The sequence below is a fragment of the Phyllostomus hastatus genome, unplaced genomic scaffold (assembly GCF_019186645.2).
Source record: "Phyllostomus hastatus isolate PE091 unplaced genomic scaffold, TTU_PhHast_1.1 phas_contig_147, whole genome shotgun sequence".
NCBI lineage: Eukaryota > Metazoa > Chordata > Mammalia > Chiroptera > Phyllostomidae > Phyllostomus > Phyllostomus hastatus.
The window spans coordinates 9,512,215-9,526,659 of NW_025333603.1; the positions used below are offsets into that span (position 1 = coordinate 9,512,215).

The following is a 14,445-nucleotide window of genomic DNA, read 5'->3' on the forward strand; positions in this document are numbered from 1 at the left end:
ACAAAGTATGTTAATGCAAAAAAAAAGAACGAAAGAAAAAAAGAAAGAGGAAAGAAAGAAAGATAGGGAGTGAGGGAGAGAGGGAGGGAGGGACGGAGGGAGGGAGGGACGGAGGAAGGAAGGAAGGAAGGAAGGAAGGAAGGAAGGAAGGAAGGAAGAAGGAAGGACCATGGAAATGTAATCAGAGGATAACAAATTAGGGAATAACTGGAATAAAACAATTAATCTACATGGCAAAATGGGAGTAACTCTCTGAAGGTAGAAATAAATGTACATCAGTAATTAAATGTCATATCAAGCATTAATTAAACAATTAAAAGAAAAGTACTCTCCAGTCTATAATATTTATAAGAGACTTAACCAAATCATAATGACAGAGAAAAGTGGAAAATACAAGGATGCAAAGACCAAAACTATGCAACTTCTGTTACAGAACAGAGTGGGGGGTGGGGGTGTGGGGGAGAGGGGGCGGGGCTGAATTATATAAAAGACCCCCCTTTTTCTCCAGGGGTTCCTCCCCACCTACTGGGTTCGTTTTGCCTGCCGCCTGAGGAAAGATGTCTCTTAATACCAGAGATCAATGAAAAGGAAATGAATTTATTGTTTATTTGAAATAACACAAACTAAAGTTCCCCAGAAGTGCACACAGTCCTCCCGGCACCCTCCACGTGGCAAAAGGGAGCACTTCCAAAACCTCGTGGTCCTGACTCTCACCCAAGCCACATAGTCCTAAACAGACGCATGGTCCCAGAAAGAGAGACCCCCCCACGGCTGCTGAGTCTCCATTTAAATCCTAGGGCCAATCTTCCTTTGCAGCTCCATTTCTGGCTCCTCTCACAATTGGCTACAGCTGCCAGCATTCTGGGCAGGTGTGGGCCCTGTGGTGTGGAGCCAATTATCTCCAAGCTCTTCTGGACCCTATTACAAATCCCTATTTGGGGCTTCCCTCTTGGCTGCACCCTGTTACACTTCTACTAAAAAAAAATATGTGGAAATGATGTGGACTCTGGCCAGTGGTGTCCAAGGTGTTGTGGACATGATGAACAAATTCACATGAACTGCAGAAGTCCTGTGGAGAAAAGGGAGACAACATGGTCACTCTCTGAGTGAGAAAGTTCCCCAGCCCTTGACTAGACAAGCTTTTATTGCTTTCTGGGAGCATTACATCAAAGGTCATCATTCATTATTACCAGGCAGTAATGATCAAACAATAGATAACATTCAAAGAGCTATGAGGGCCTGAGTCAGGGTCAGTTAGCTAAAGGGCCATAAAACTTTGGGAAACAAAGTCATTTCATGTGTGAACCCTTATCAGAAAATTAAGAGCATTCTCAGCAAAGCAGGTTTCACAGGATTTTATGCATTCTTTCTATGGCCTGATTGCCTGGGGGAACCACCCATTCCTACACAGGGCTGCACCCACCTGCAGCATTGTTTCAGGCTTAAGTCAGGCATGGGAAGTAAGGCAGTCAAGAGACTAGGAGACTTCTTGCAGACAGAATGAGGACTCAGGCTATGTCAAAGCTGAGGGGCGAGGGTCCATCACCCCTTTTTTCTATAGCCCCCCAAGTCCTTCCATGAGGGCCCCTTTGCAACTGTGCCTGTCTTACATCGTCCCTCCCTTGAGGCATCTTACCCATCATTGGCTAACCAGTCATCCACCCGGGGCCAAGCAGGGTGAAGTAAAAGGGGGCAAAGGAGGTGCTCCTGCCAGGAAGATAAGCTTTGTCTACCGTGGCTTATGGTCCCAAGGTCCTTTACTCAGCCTTAGCCATGGGGGGTTACAGCTTCTGAAACCAGGCAGGGTGGTTCCCAACATGGAAAGAAATATTAATATTGGGAAATATATCATTAAAAAGAAATTAGTAAGAATAAAAAGGTCACTCACAAAGATAAGACCTTATACCAAAACTTTCTAAATATAATTACATAATACATATATACTAACTGTTGGGAACCACTTTGTGTAGTTTCAGAGACTGTAGCCCCTCACAAGCCAAGCCTTGAAAGAGGCCAGTAAGTCTCAACCAGAGGGCCAGGAATGCAGGTGGAAGGCATGACCTGATACTAACACCAAGGGTTCCTATGGGAAATCAGGCCTAAAGAATACATTGTATCTTTTGAAGCTTGCTTTGCTTTGCTATAGCCCCGTTGGCATAAACCAGATGTTTAAGTTTAAAGCATAAGGAGTGAACTCCTTGTCTCATGAAATACGCCTTAACAACCATCTGGCATCAGCATGACTAACAGACTCTGACCTGAGGCAGATCTCTGTGTTTCTTCAATTTGTATCTATAGATAATATCTGTCTTCTGTAACTATAGCCTTTGGACATTGATTAATGAGCTATGCATGCATGCTGTATACCCCTGTGAATACTGATCCCAATAAAAGCCATTTCAGAGAAGGGCTCGGGGCATTCTCCACTAGAGGGAATCACCACCCCCTTTTCCACCAGAACAACAGATTGTGTCCAGGAGGACGCATTCTCATCTGAGGCAGCCAGGAGAACTCCGTGAGACGGGACCTCCTACCACTAACAATGCACTCTTAAATCTATAAAGGAAATACTTAAAGAAATGCAAGTAAAAATTTACAATTCTATAAACACTAAGATTTTAATGTGCCTCTGGGCTTGAGGAATTGGCAGATCAAATAATAGTACCTGCTTCATAGTTCTTAATGATGATAACCTGATTTAATATTTGTGTAGCACTTTTCTCAGGATCTGGCACTAAAGACACTTTATTTATAAAATAAAGTAAAATAAAACAATATGTGAAAAGATTCTTAAAAATCACCATTCAGGGTAATGCAATCAAATACAATGAGACTTCATCTTATCACTATCAGCCTAGCTAACATTTAAAAGCATCAGTTTGTGATGATTATTTGTGGAAATAGGAAATCATACATTTCTGCTTTGAAAAAAAACTAGTAAAAACAACTGGGAGAAAAAATTGTCAATAATTAATAAAATTAGTATAGCATAAAAACAAGTTTTTACATTTCCACTTAAACTATTTGTTTGTTGTGGTTTTGAATGAAATTATAAAAAGAAAAAGAGAAAAAAATTATTTTTCAAGGTGGGAATAAAATTCAGTAAATAAATACATTTTCTTTCAATAACTTGAGTATATATTAAGCAGATGCCATTGTCCAATCAGGCTGCCATAATAAAATGCCATAGACTGGGTGGCTTATAAACAACAGAAATTTGTTTCCCCCAGTTCTGGAGGCTGGGAAGTTCAAGATTAAGTCTCCAACAGATTAAATGTCTGCTGAGGGCCCACTTCCTGGTTCATAGACAACTGTCTTTTCACTGTGTCCTCACATGACTCACCTTTCTCAGATGGTGATATAATCCTCTCCATTTAATCTACATTTTTAAGGACACTGTCACCTAAATAAATCTTAATGGGAACTTATTTCCTCCCAAAGTGTTTAATAGTTTTTTTTTTTGTTTTGCACCTTTTGTATTGCATTGTATGTTGAAAAGTCAGTGATCTGTTTTATTATTACTTCTGTGAAGACAATATGTCTTTAGTAGATTGCTTTAAATATTTTTGCTTCAATTTGGTTTTTATAATCTGTTTATAAATTTATATTTATCTTGCTTGAATTTCACATTCCTCTTTGAATACATGAATTTAAAAATAAAATTCCAACCATTATTTCTTCAAATATTACTTCTGCATTATGCTCTTTTTCTTTTGGATGTCTAATTACATGTATGTTAGATCTTTTCAGTACATCTCTTATTTCCCTTTGCTTTCTTCTTTATAGTCTATTCTTTCTACTTTCTGTTCTTCAGTTTGGATATTTATAGTTATAGAGTCTCCCAGTTCACAAATCCTGTGTTCTCCCTGCCTAATATGCTGCTAAACTCTTTCAATGAGTCTTTCTTTATTTCAGAAGTTTTATTTTCTTCTAGAAATCCCAAGTATTTTTCTTAGATTCCACTTCTAGGGTAATGCTATGTAACTCTCCTTCTACATCCTTAAACAAATCAATTATAGTTATTTTAAACTTATCAGCTAATTTTACTGTTTCAGTCAACAGTGGGACAGTTAGATCTGTTTCCATTGTCTATTTTTTCTCTTAGTTTATATTCAAGTAGTTTTGTCCTTTCTCAGATATGAAAAATTTGATTTAAGGACCTTGTGATAGTTTTATATTTATTTAATTTGTCTAGACTGAACTATACTTTCCAGAATGCCCTTTCTTTTGTTTCCAGATTCAGTGAGTCACAAGGGAAATGTACAGGTAGACCTGGAATTGCTCTACTTTCCCATGAATTCTCGTTCAACTTCTCTGACTCCTAAGCCCAATGAGTGTGTTACCTCTGTGATGAAGGGCCCTGGATTAGGTCTCCTCAACAAGGTCAGAAGCAATAGTCCTGAAGTAGTCAAAAGCAATAAGAATAGATAGGGATTTTACTCCATCTTTGTGTGGTTCTAGCTCATTCAGGTGGGTTCTAACCTATACATAGCTTTACTAATAAGGTCCATTTTACTCCCTCTTCTAATATTCACAAGGGACTATAGGCTGTTATTTGCAAGGTAACCACTGAGCTGAGAAAGAGAAAATAAGAGGTTAAGTTAAAATGTTGAAAAGCTAACTATTCTTACCTAAATTCAGCTCTTTTTTTTCTAATCATTGTTCCCTGGTTGTTGCAAGCTTTTGGTTAGTTTCCAGAGTTCTGAAAAAAGTTGATTTCTGACATATTTTTTCCCAGTTTACTCATTGTTTTATAGAAGAAATGTATCAATTAGCTTGGAAGGCCATAACAAAATACCATAGACTAGGTAACTTAAACAACAGACATTTATTTTCTCACAGTTTTGGAAGCCAAAGGTTCAAGATCAGGGTGACAACATGGTCAATGTGTGTTGAGGCCTCTCTTCCTGGCCTGTAGGTAACTACCATCTCACTATATATGTGTACGGCCTCTTTGTGCACACAGAGAGAGAGAAGGTCGGGGGGGAGAGAGAGAGAGAGAGAGAGAGAGAGGACAAGTTCTCTTGTCTGTTCTTATACTAAAATTAATCCTTTTGAATTATGCCAAATCAGCACTTCAAACTCCACAACACATTTAACTCTGTCATTCAGTGTACTATATATTAGGTATTCCTAGTTCTGATCCAACCATACAGATCTCACAGAGAATCTTTTAAAATTAACAAGAACTTAGGAGAGAAGCTGCTTTAAAAAAATCCATTCTTATAAAAATTCTATTTCTTAGCTTTAATTAATGTCTCCTTGATTTATTTACTCTTATTTTCTCAGCTAAAAATGTTGACTGTCTTAAAAATGCAACTTAAACTTCACATTCTCCAAAAATCTTTCTCTGAGATATTAGGTCCACATCAAACTTTCCTCCTCTGACATTTTAGACTAAGGTATAATAGTTCACTCTCCTAAATCTCATGTAGATACTTACACATTGCCTGGGATCCCTTTGCACTGAGGAAGACAAGTGCATCATGTCTGAATGTATTGCTTTTCACTATAGTGTGTATATATGTGTGTGTGTGTATATATATATATATATCATCGTCATCATCAAAGAAATACAAATTAAGACCCCAGTATGATAGCACTGCACACCAGAATGGCTAAAATTGAAAACACTGACATCTATTATTATTATGTATTATGTTTTCTATAAAAATTACTAGTATTAATGTAGGCATAGAGCTATTATTTCCCAAGTATTTATTTTTCCATGCCTTTACACTGAAACTGCCTTCCCTATATAATAGAATAGATAGAGAATAGATAGATGATAGATAGATAGGTAGATAGATAGATAAATGAAAATTCGTTATAGAAACTGGCTCATGTGGTTTTGGAGAACAATAAATCTCACAATCTGCCATCTTCAAGCTAGAGAACCAAGAGAGCAGGTGGTGCAGCTCAGTGCAGGTCAGAAGGCCTAAGGAAAAGGAGACCCAACGGTATAGCTCCCAGTTCAAGGGTAATGGCTTGAGACCCATGAGCTCTAATGTTCAAGTGCAGGAGAATATGGACATCCCAATCCAAAAAAAATAATAATAATTTTCTCTTTCTCCACCTTTTTTTTTAATTTGGGCCCTCAGTGGATTAGATGATGTCTGTCCACATGAGAGCCATCTGTTTCACTCAGTCTACTGATTCAGATACTCATTTCTTCCAGTCACACACTCAGAGACACACCCAGAAATAATGATTTACTGGATATCTGAGCATCCTTTAGCCGAGTCAAGTTGATGCGTAAAATTAACCATCACAGCGTATGTTGTGAAAAGTCCAGCACCCTCTATGTTGTATTTTCATCCACTTGGAGTCTCAGTTTGAAAATCAGCGATTTTAGTTCATTTCTACATCTCACTATGGTACATGGGGATTATTGCAGGAAAATATTTAGATCTTATGGTACATTTATTTGTTTCTTAGCTTATCACTTTTTCTACATATAGATATTCCCCTTGCTTATGATCTTAATTATGGTGCAATTGCATTTAGCTTAGGTAATTTCTCATGTAAATTTTCAAGGAAGACACATATGTAATAAATATACTCAAAGACAACAAAATATCTATGAATAGTTTTATTTTGCTTTTACACATTGGTAATTATTTGGCTCTGCACGGAAGTCCAGATTCTCAGTCCGAATTGCCTTTCCTCAAAGTTTTATATCACCAATTCTACTGTCCTCAAGTGTCCTCTGTTTCAGACAAGTAGTTGGATATCCATAATTGTTAATCTGTGAAGAAAGCAGTGAGTGTTCTTACAGAAGGTACATGGAAGGTATGAGTCTAATTAAAGTTAAGATATGGTGGGAGTGTACAGCAGAGGCCAGGACGGCACTCACTGACATTCACAGGACACTGAAGATTGAGCTCAAAATCTACGTTTTCTAGACAGAACAAAATTGGGGAAAGAAAAAAGTCTTTGATATTAATGTTTTATAGAGTCAAATTCTAGAGCAGAAACCAGTATCAACAATCATTTTTGTGTAAATTACGTGTCATTTAAGAAGTTTTGGGTGGGTGAAAAGGAACATATAGAGAAGTAAAGATATTGGCTTAAATATCAGGCAAACCACAACATTTGAGAATTGCCTAAAATAAGCGTGGAGTATACCATGTAGAAAAGCAGGCTGGAGTCTGTCCCAAGACAGAAATCCTTCAGATTCACACTGGGGTAGTTAGAATATATCTGTTCAGGAAGTTAAATAATATGGTTTGGAAGTAGAATGTTAACTCAGATATCCCAACTATGACTCATTTATTGGGCGATTGCAGCCCAAGAAAAGGAAGCCTGTACCTGTATAATTGCTTAACTTAGAAACAAGCCAAGACAAGACACACACGTTGGCCCCTCTCAAAAAAGAAAACCCCTGATTCAAGGGCTTAGGGCATTAGTGGATACTTGGACACCACCAAATTATGACCAATTTGGAATCTGTCTGATTCTTTTTCAGATGGAAGGGAAACCCCCTATCTAATAGCCTGTATTGGAATGAGTACAGCCCTTCTCTGGATGTTATGCTGTTATTTTGCTCTTTTCTGTTGGCATGCAACTATTACATAGAAATTGTTCATTGTTTGGATGGTATGCTACATGTCCCTGTACTTGTGCCTTTATTATCATCTCTGGCAGGAAGCAGAGCCTAAGTATAAACCTCTCCTGGGGCAAACACACATTTGTCCGACCTTTCATGCCCTTATTCTGATTTTCTTTCTGATAGCTTGCCCTCCTTGAATGATCCTTCTTTCATAACGAGAATGGTTAAGTCAATAGGGTAAGTCTTTGCTGGACTTCCTGACCTAGGTTATTTGGTGCCATTTTAGTTTATGGGCTGAGGCTTAACTTAAATTTAAATAGCAGTAAGACCAGTCTTCACTTATTAAAGTTAACTTTTTTTGAAGAAAGTTTTCAATACTAAGAGGTGGTAATTTCCTTACCCATGCCTATATTCATCATTTCCTTTGAAAATATTGTTCGTGTTATAAGTGGATAGTAAATAACAACATGCAAGAATTCAGATTCTGTAACCCTGCCCAATATCTTCACCTTTTGTTATTCCAAATATCCAGAATGGAAGTAAATGTTTACAAAAAAGATGAAAATTTGGTATCTATGACCACGTGGTAGAAAAACATCTCTGGAATTAAATATCACACTTCAAGCAAAACAAGTAAAGTTTCATTAAGTGGAATTTTTTAAAAAAAATTGCATTCATAGGCCTAGAAGAGCAGAGTATGAAGCTTAGGTGTAGTCTCCATTCTTCCTCACTATGTAACCCCTCATGTTCTTAAATGGACTACATTGATTTATTAGTCCCAGACAAGTACAATGATTGATTACTAATCAAGGCTTGGAGTCACAGCATTCAGAAAGTATAAAATAAGTCAGCATTTGTTGCTCTAGCTCTTACGCTATTGGACCTGCTCTCTTTTGTTGCTCATATTGATTCTTACATGGGAGTTATTCACGATATGATGGGGTGGTACCTTTCCCTATATATTCACCTTTATTACCACATTACAAGATTTATTTGAAGGAAAAGTTCAATCAAAATGTCAAAGGGAACTTTTCTTGTGAATTTGCAGCAAACTTTCAACAATTAACTACTAGTCAACAGCTGGCTGTCTTTCTCTGGTGCCACTGAGTCTTTAATGTAAGTGGTAAAGCCTCTCTTCTCATATTTGTGTTCTTTCATCAGTGAAGAAATATTTGGGAATTTAGTGGAATGAGCACTTAGCAAGGCATGAGGTAAATCCTAAAATGTCCCTGTTCTGCTTGCTAATGGAGAAGAAAAATGTGGGTAATCCAAGATGCCATATTTTCTAGAGCTTATTTGACCCTATAATAGAAATTTCAGAGTACAAGCTAAACATACAAGGGATTTAGGAGGAGGATTGGGTGATAACACCATTAGAATTCTTACCCTTGTTATCTCACTTACCTTTTAGGGTCCAAAATAGGAAAAAAATGAGTATAGTGAAAAATATGATCAGTGTGGTCAGGGTCACAGACATATCACACAACCAAATACTATAGAATGGGGCTAGGCCATCCAAAATAGAGGCTGGAAAAGAGAAATTAAAAGTGTTTATGTATGTGTGTGTGTGTGTGTGTGTGTGTGTGTATACTAATCATGCATTTTTATTCTTTATTTTTAACTTTATTTTTATTTTTGTTTACACTATTACAGATATCCCAATTTTTCCTCCATTTGACCACTTCCCACCTGCCCTCACCCCAGAAAAGATGCCAAAATAAAGGAGACATATCCCACTTAACAAGGGTGAAAGGGAGGACTGACAAAGGAAAATCTGCCTTCTAGCCCTCATTTACTTGTTTTGTTTTGTTCTTATTCTGGGCCTACTTTCAGAAAACAACTCAGGTTTATGACTGAGTAAGAGTTGGTAGTTTACATGAGCCAGAGGGTGCATGGAATTTGGCGTGAGCCATGAGTGTGTGAACTGTGAGGCATCTACTCATGTATCCATAAGCAACTGAGAGCACATTCTCATTTGTTCTCATACCCTTGGTTAGGAGCTGTACAGGCAAATGTTCTAGAAGTATCATAGAAAAAAATAAATTGGACCTCTGAGCATCTGAATAAAACAACATTGTTTGTAACTGCAGCTCAGTGGAGGAGGACAAAGTTTGAATATGAAGTGTGCACTGGATATGATCATGATACTGAAGGAGTTCAGATTCGATCCATTTAAGTTACAAATGGACAAACTAAGATAAAGAAACTGTGATTACTAAATTCAAATCTTTAAAGTGCCGTTGTTGTGATGAGACCCCAGAAGGACCAATATAGAATTTAGAGACAGTACTTTATTACCTTATTTCATTATTTGCATTATTTCATTAATGCAAAACATTGTCACTAAAATGTAAGCTCTAGAAGGTGATGACATTTTAATTTTTTTGTTCACTGTTAAATACCTAACATTCAGAAATGGACCTGGCTCATAGTAGCCCCTTATTAAATACCTATTAAAAGAATTAGAGCTACACAGCAGAAAGAAAGAAAGAAGGAGCTCATACCCTTCATGACAGCATAGATGGAACTGGAGAGCATTATGCTAAGTGAAGTAAGTCAGGCAATAAAAGACAAATACCATATGATCTCACCTATAAGTGGAACCTAATCAACAAAACAAAGAAGCAAGCAAAGTATAACCAGAGACATTGAAATAAAGAACAGACAGTAACCAGAGGGGAAGGGGGAGGAGGATAATGGGGGAAAGAAAGGGAAGGGTCATTAAAGAACATGTATAAAGGACCAGTGGACAAAGCCAAAGGAGGCAGGACTCAAGGGTGGGAGGTGGTGGTGGGTGGGGCCGGCAGGAGAGGTGGCAGGAAAATAGAAATAATTGTACTTGAACAACAATAAGAAAAAGAAAGGTATTTTAAAAAATAAAGAATTAGAACTACAAAGACAACATTAAGCAGAAATCAGAAACAGTTGATAAACAATTTTAGGTATTTCAAATATGAGACAGAATCTCATAAAATACCTATATGTATTTCAACAAGTAAAAGAGACAAGCTAGTAAATATCTGCAGGACAGGAAATAATTTTAAAAAAAGTAACATTAGACATATAGCACATTTGGAAAAGTCTGACATACCAGGAAGAAAAAAATTATAAATATATAGATAAGTATAAATAAATAATGTTATATAAAACAGTAATTATAATAAACACCTGTGAGGTTTCCATAACATAGAATTAAAATCTCCAATGATTATAATATGTAACTCAATGAAACCAAACATTATTAAGGTATTTCATGATACTTTAAAAAAAATTTCTGAGAGTATTTAAAGTATTCATTTACATTTAATAAATTATACTTGTGCTTTAATGTTCCTCTTGCCAAAAACACATAATTAGATTTTAATTTTTAATCTATTCTGTCTGAAAATAATTGTATTTAATATTCAATAGATCATTTATCCCCTTTGCTTGTTGAAATTTCAATTCTCTAACATTATTTTGTGTTTACTTGACCTTTCTGTTCTATCTACATATATCTATTTTTCTTTCATTTTCACTTTATTGTGTATTTTTAATAATTTCTTTTTCCTTTTTATATTTTTAGCCATTTCATCTCTTGTCATAATTGAGTCAATTCTGTTGTTTACATGCTATCCAATCTATGGCTTTTGTTGTAGCACTCTAAATGCACTAAGACACCCAATTTGCTGTCCTTTTCCTGTGTCTGTTCCTGTGTCCAGGGCCACATGATAGGACAACATGAAAAGAAATGGCCCACTGGGGTGGGGGGTTAAGAACTTAAGAGGAGAAGACTATTCTAATAGATTTAGTGAGATGCTTACCATTTCCCTTACTCTTCCTTAATTCCTAAAGTCCTCATTTCCTTCTGGTATTATTTTCCTCTGTCTGAAGAATTTCCTTTAGCAATGCTTCTCAGTAGCTCAAAAATAACTTGAAAATAATGGTTGGTAGATAGATATAGATTGATGGTAGATAGATGATAGATAGATAGATAGATAAATAGATAGATAGATAGAAAGATAGATGTTGCAGCATGTATGTTGTTTTCAGAAAGCGGTTTATGTTATTCAGTCTTCTCCATACTTTTGGAAAAAGAATTCCATCTTATGCATTCTTACTTATTCTTACTACTTTCTAAATAATCTTGAAGATTTGAGTCTTGGGTTTGTAACTGGAGGTTCAAATATAGGTAATGGGCTTTGTTTGGGGCCAATTTAGAAGTATATATAGATTTGAAAAAGCCCTAAAAAATAATAAAGTGGTCCTTTTGCTTACTTAGTCCTTGTCCTATATAAATACTTCTCAGTGGCTGCAAATAAATGAAAGGTATTGCTAAATTTTCAGAGACTATCATAATAATGTATATAATATAGTAGAATCACACTTCTAAATGGCATCCAAATATATGATCAAGAGGGTAAAATGATAGCTTTCAATAACATTGAAATGGAATAGAAAATAAAATAAGTAAAATTATGCTTTTGGATTTCTTCATTAAATTTTCAAAGAAGATCTATAATTCAAAAATATTTTTGAATCACGGCTTTGGAGACAACCTATAGGTTGGTAACATCATTAACTGTGTTTTGTAAATGAGTGTCTGGACTTGATAATTCTGAATGAATTTGAATATTCATGACACCTGAAGAAATATATATTTTCCCTTGGTGAACAAGCAACTATCACCATAAGTACTGATGGCAGATATACAGCCATCAGTACAGCCTAGAACTCTGGGCCTTTAACAGTTTAGAAAAAAGAATCTGAACACTCTGACATGTCACCTAAACTCTGACTTTTTCACCTGTTGCTGCTGCAAAAGTCACCCAGATTTATCTAATTACCTCCTAGTAAAGAGGGCACCAACCAGAGAAGAGATGACCTGAAAAACCCATTTTTCAAGTTCCACTTACCTCTATTCCATAATTTCCAGTAGACAGGAAGGATGCTAACATGCATCAGGAATGGTAAACACTCAAACACAATTTCAAAAAGAATGGGATATTTATCTTGTACAACTGAAAAAGAGAAAGAGGACTTAGGATTACATTGGAATAATAACGAACATGCTGGAGGCAGGCACTTTTTTTAAGGTCTTATTGCCATGTTTACTCTGAGCTATTCAATGTATGTATGAACTCAGGCACAAAAAGCAGGTTTGTAGATGAACACACAGCCAGGGATTAGGGCTCACAGTCATTTAGGCTGACAATAGAGCAGGGTTAGGGAGAATGATCTCTTCTTATTACTTCTCCCCACATTGTGTAGCATGTAATCAGGACACAAGATCTTGAAAGAGTAGGGCTCTGGTCACTATAATTTGTGAATATTTAAGGGTCAAAATTTTATAGGGCCAACAAAGTGGTAGTTTTTGTAAACTCTAACTTAGCTGAGAAAACAAAAGTGCCTTGGAAGCCAAGAATTTTAAAGGCCTTAAGTTATAACACAATGCTCTTCTCTACAGCATTTCTACTATCCAGACAATCTTTGCTTGAATACTTACTTTCTAGGGAGCACACTGCAATGTGAGAAAGATCATTTCAAGTCCGGACAACTCTTCTTATTAAATCATGATTTCCTATGTTAGCTAGATCAAAGAAAAGATTCATTTGCTGATTCATAACCTTCCTAGAGGAACATCACAAGATTGTTGGATAATTCATGTAATGTGAGGAAAATAACTATGAATACTTGGCTTAGATGGAGAAGATACACAAAAGAACATGGGTTTTGTTTCTATTCTGTTTTTGCTCTGTTTTCTTTATTTGTTTGCTTTTATTTTTAAATTATAGTTGACATACAGCATTATAATAGTTTTAGGTGTACAGCATAGTGATTAGACATTTACATACCTTACAAAGTGATTACCACAGTAAGTCTAGTACCCATCTGGTACTATAAATATTACAATATTTCTTACTATATTTCCTATGCCGTTCTTTATATCCCATGACTATTTTATAATAGGCAATTTGTACTCTTTAATTCCTTTCACCTTGTTTACCCATTTCCCCACCTTCTCCCATCTGGCAACCGTCAGTGTGTTTTCCGTATCTATGAGTTTGTTTCTGTTTTGTTTTGTTTATTCATTTATTTTGTTTTTAGTTTCCACATGGATGTATCTAGAGAGTATTATGCTAAGTAAAATAAGTTAGATAGAAAATATTCCAGTCAAGATGGTAGTGTAGGTAACTGCAGTACTCAAATCCTCTCACAAACACATCAAAATGACAACTAAACTACAGGACAGCCATCATTCAGACCACCTGAAATCTAGCTGAATAGAAATAATACAACTAAGGGTATAAAGAAGAAGTCACACAGAGACTGGTAGGGGGAGCAGAGACACAGAAGTGGCTGGTCCCACCCTCACATGTGGTGGAAAAATATTGGGAGGGATATTTCAGCTGCAGAGGTCCCCCATGAGGAACAAGGGGTTCCAGCCCACACCAGCCCCCATCTCAGGGTTTCAATGCCAGCAAGAGAAGTCCCCATAACTTGTAGCTGTAAAAACCATTGGGTATTGAGGCTGAGTTAAAAGGAGAGCTGTGGAGTCCCAGGCATTTCTCGTAAAGGGCCCACACACAGACTTATTCACACTCACTCACTTTGAGTTCCAGTGCTGGGGCACCAGACATGTACAGGAAGAAACTGAGTTGTCTGGCATCCTGATGAGAGCTGGAAAGACAGCTTTTTCCCAGACAGAAGTGCTGGCAGAGGCTGTTGTTCCTTTTCTGTTACCTCCCTTCACAGATCAGGCAGGCATGTACCATATCTGAATCTCCATCAACCTGGCTCACACTGTTTATTCACCCTGCTGACTGCCTGAGACTCTGCCTCACCCTAGCAGCTTTTCCATACAAGTGGCTTATCTTGGTTCATACTTCAGACTTTACTAAAAACTCTCAAAC

General features: G+C 36.8%; 1 protein-coding gene across 1 annotated transcript in view; it reads right to left on the minus strand.

The window, feature by feature from the left end:
• Nucleotides 1-6,627: 6,627 nt before the first annotated feature.
• The window catches only part of LOC123831317 (putative selection and upkeep of intraepithelial T-cells protein 1 homolog), a 43,875-nt gene continuing 36,057 nt past the window's right edge, over nt 6,628-14,445 (minus strand). Inside the window, exons 6-8 of the mRNA XM_045858173.1 lie at nt 12,448-12,552; nt 8,957-9,079; nt 6,628-6,748 (exon numbers count right to left, since the gene is read on the minus strand). Coding sequence (XP_045714129.1) covers nt 6,744-6,748; nt 8,957-9,079; nt 12,448-12,552 — 233 coding nt within the window. The 3' untranslated portion in view covers nt 6,628-6,743. The remainder of the gene's footprint in view (nt 6,749-8,956; nt 9,080-12,447; nt 12,553-14,445) is intronic.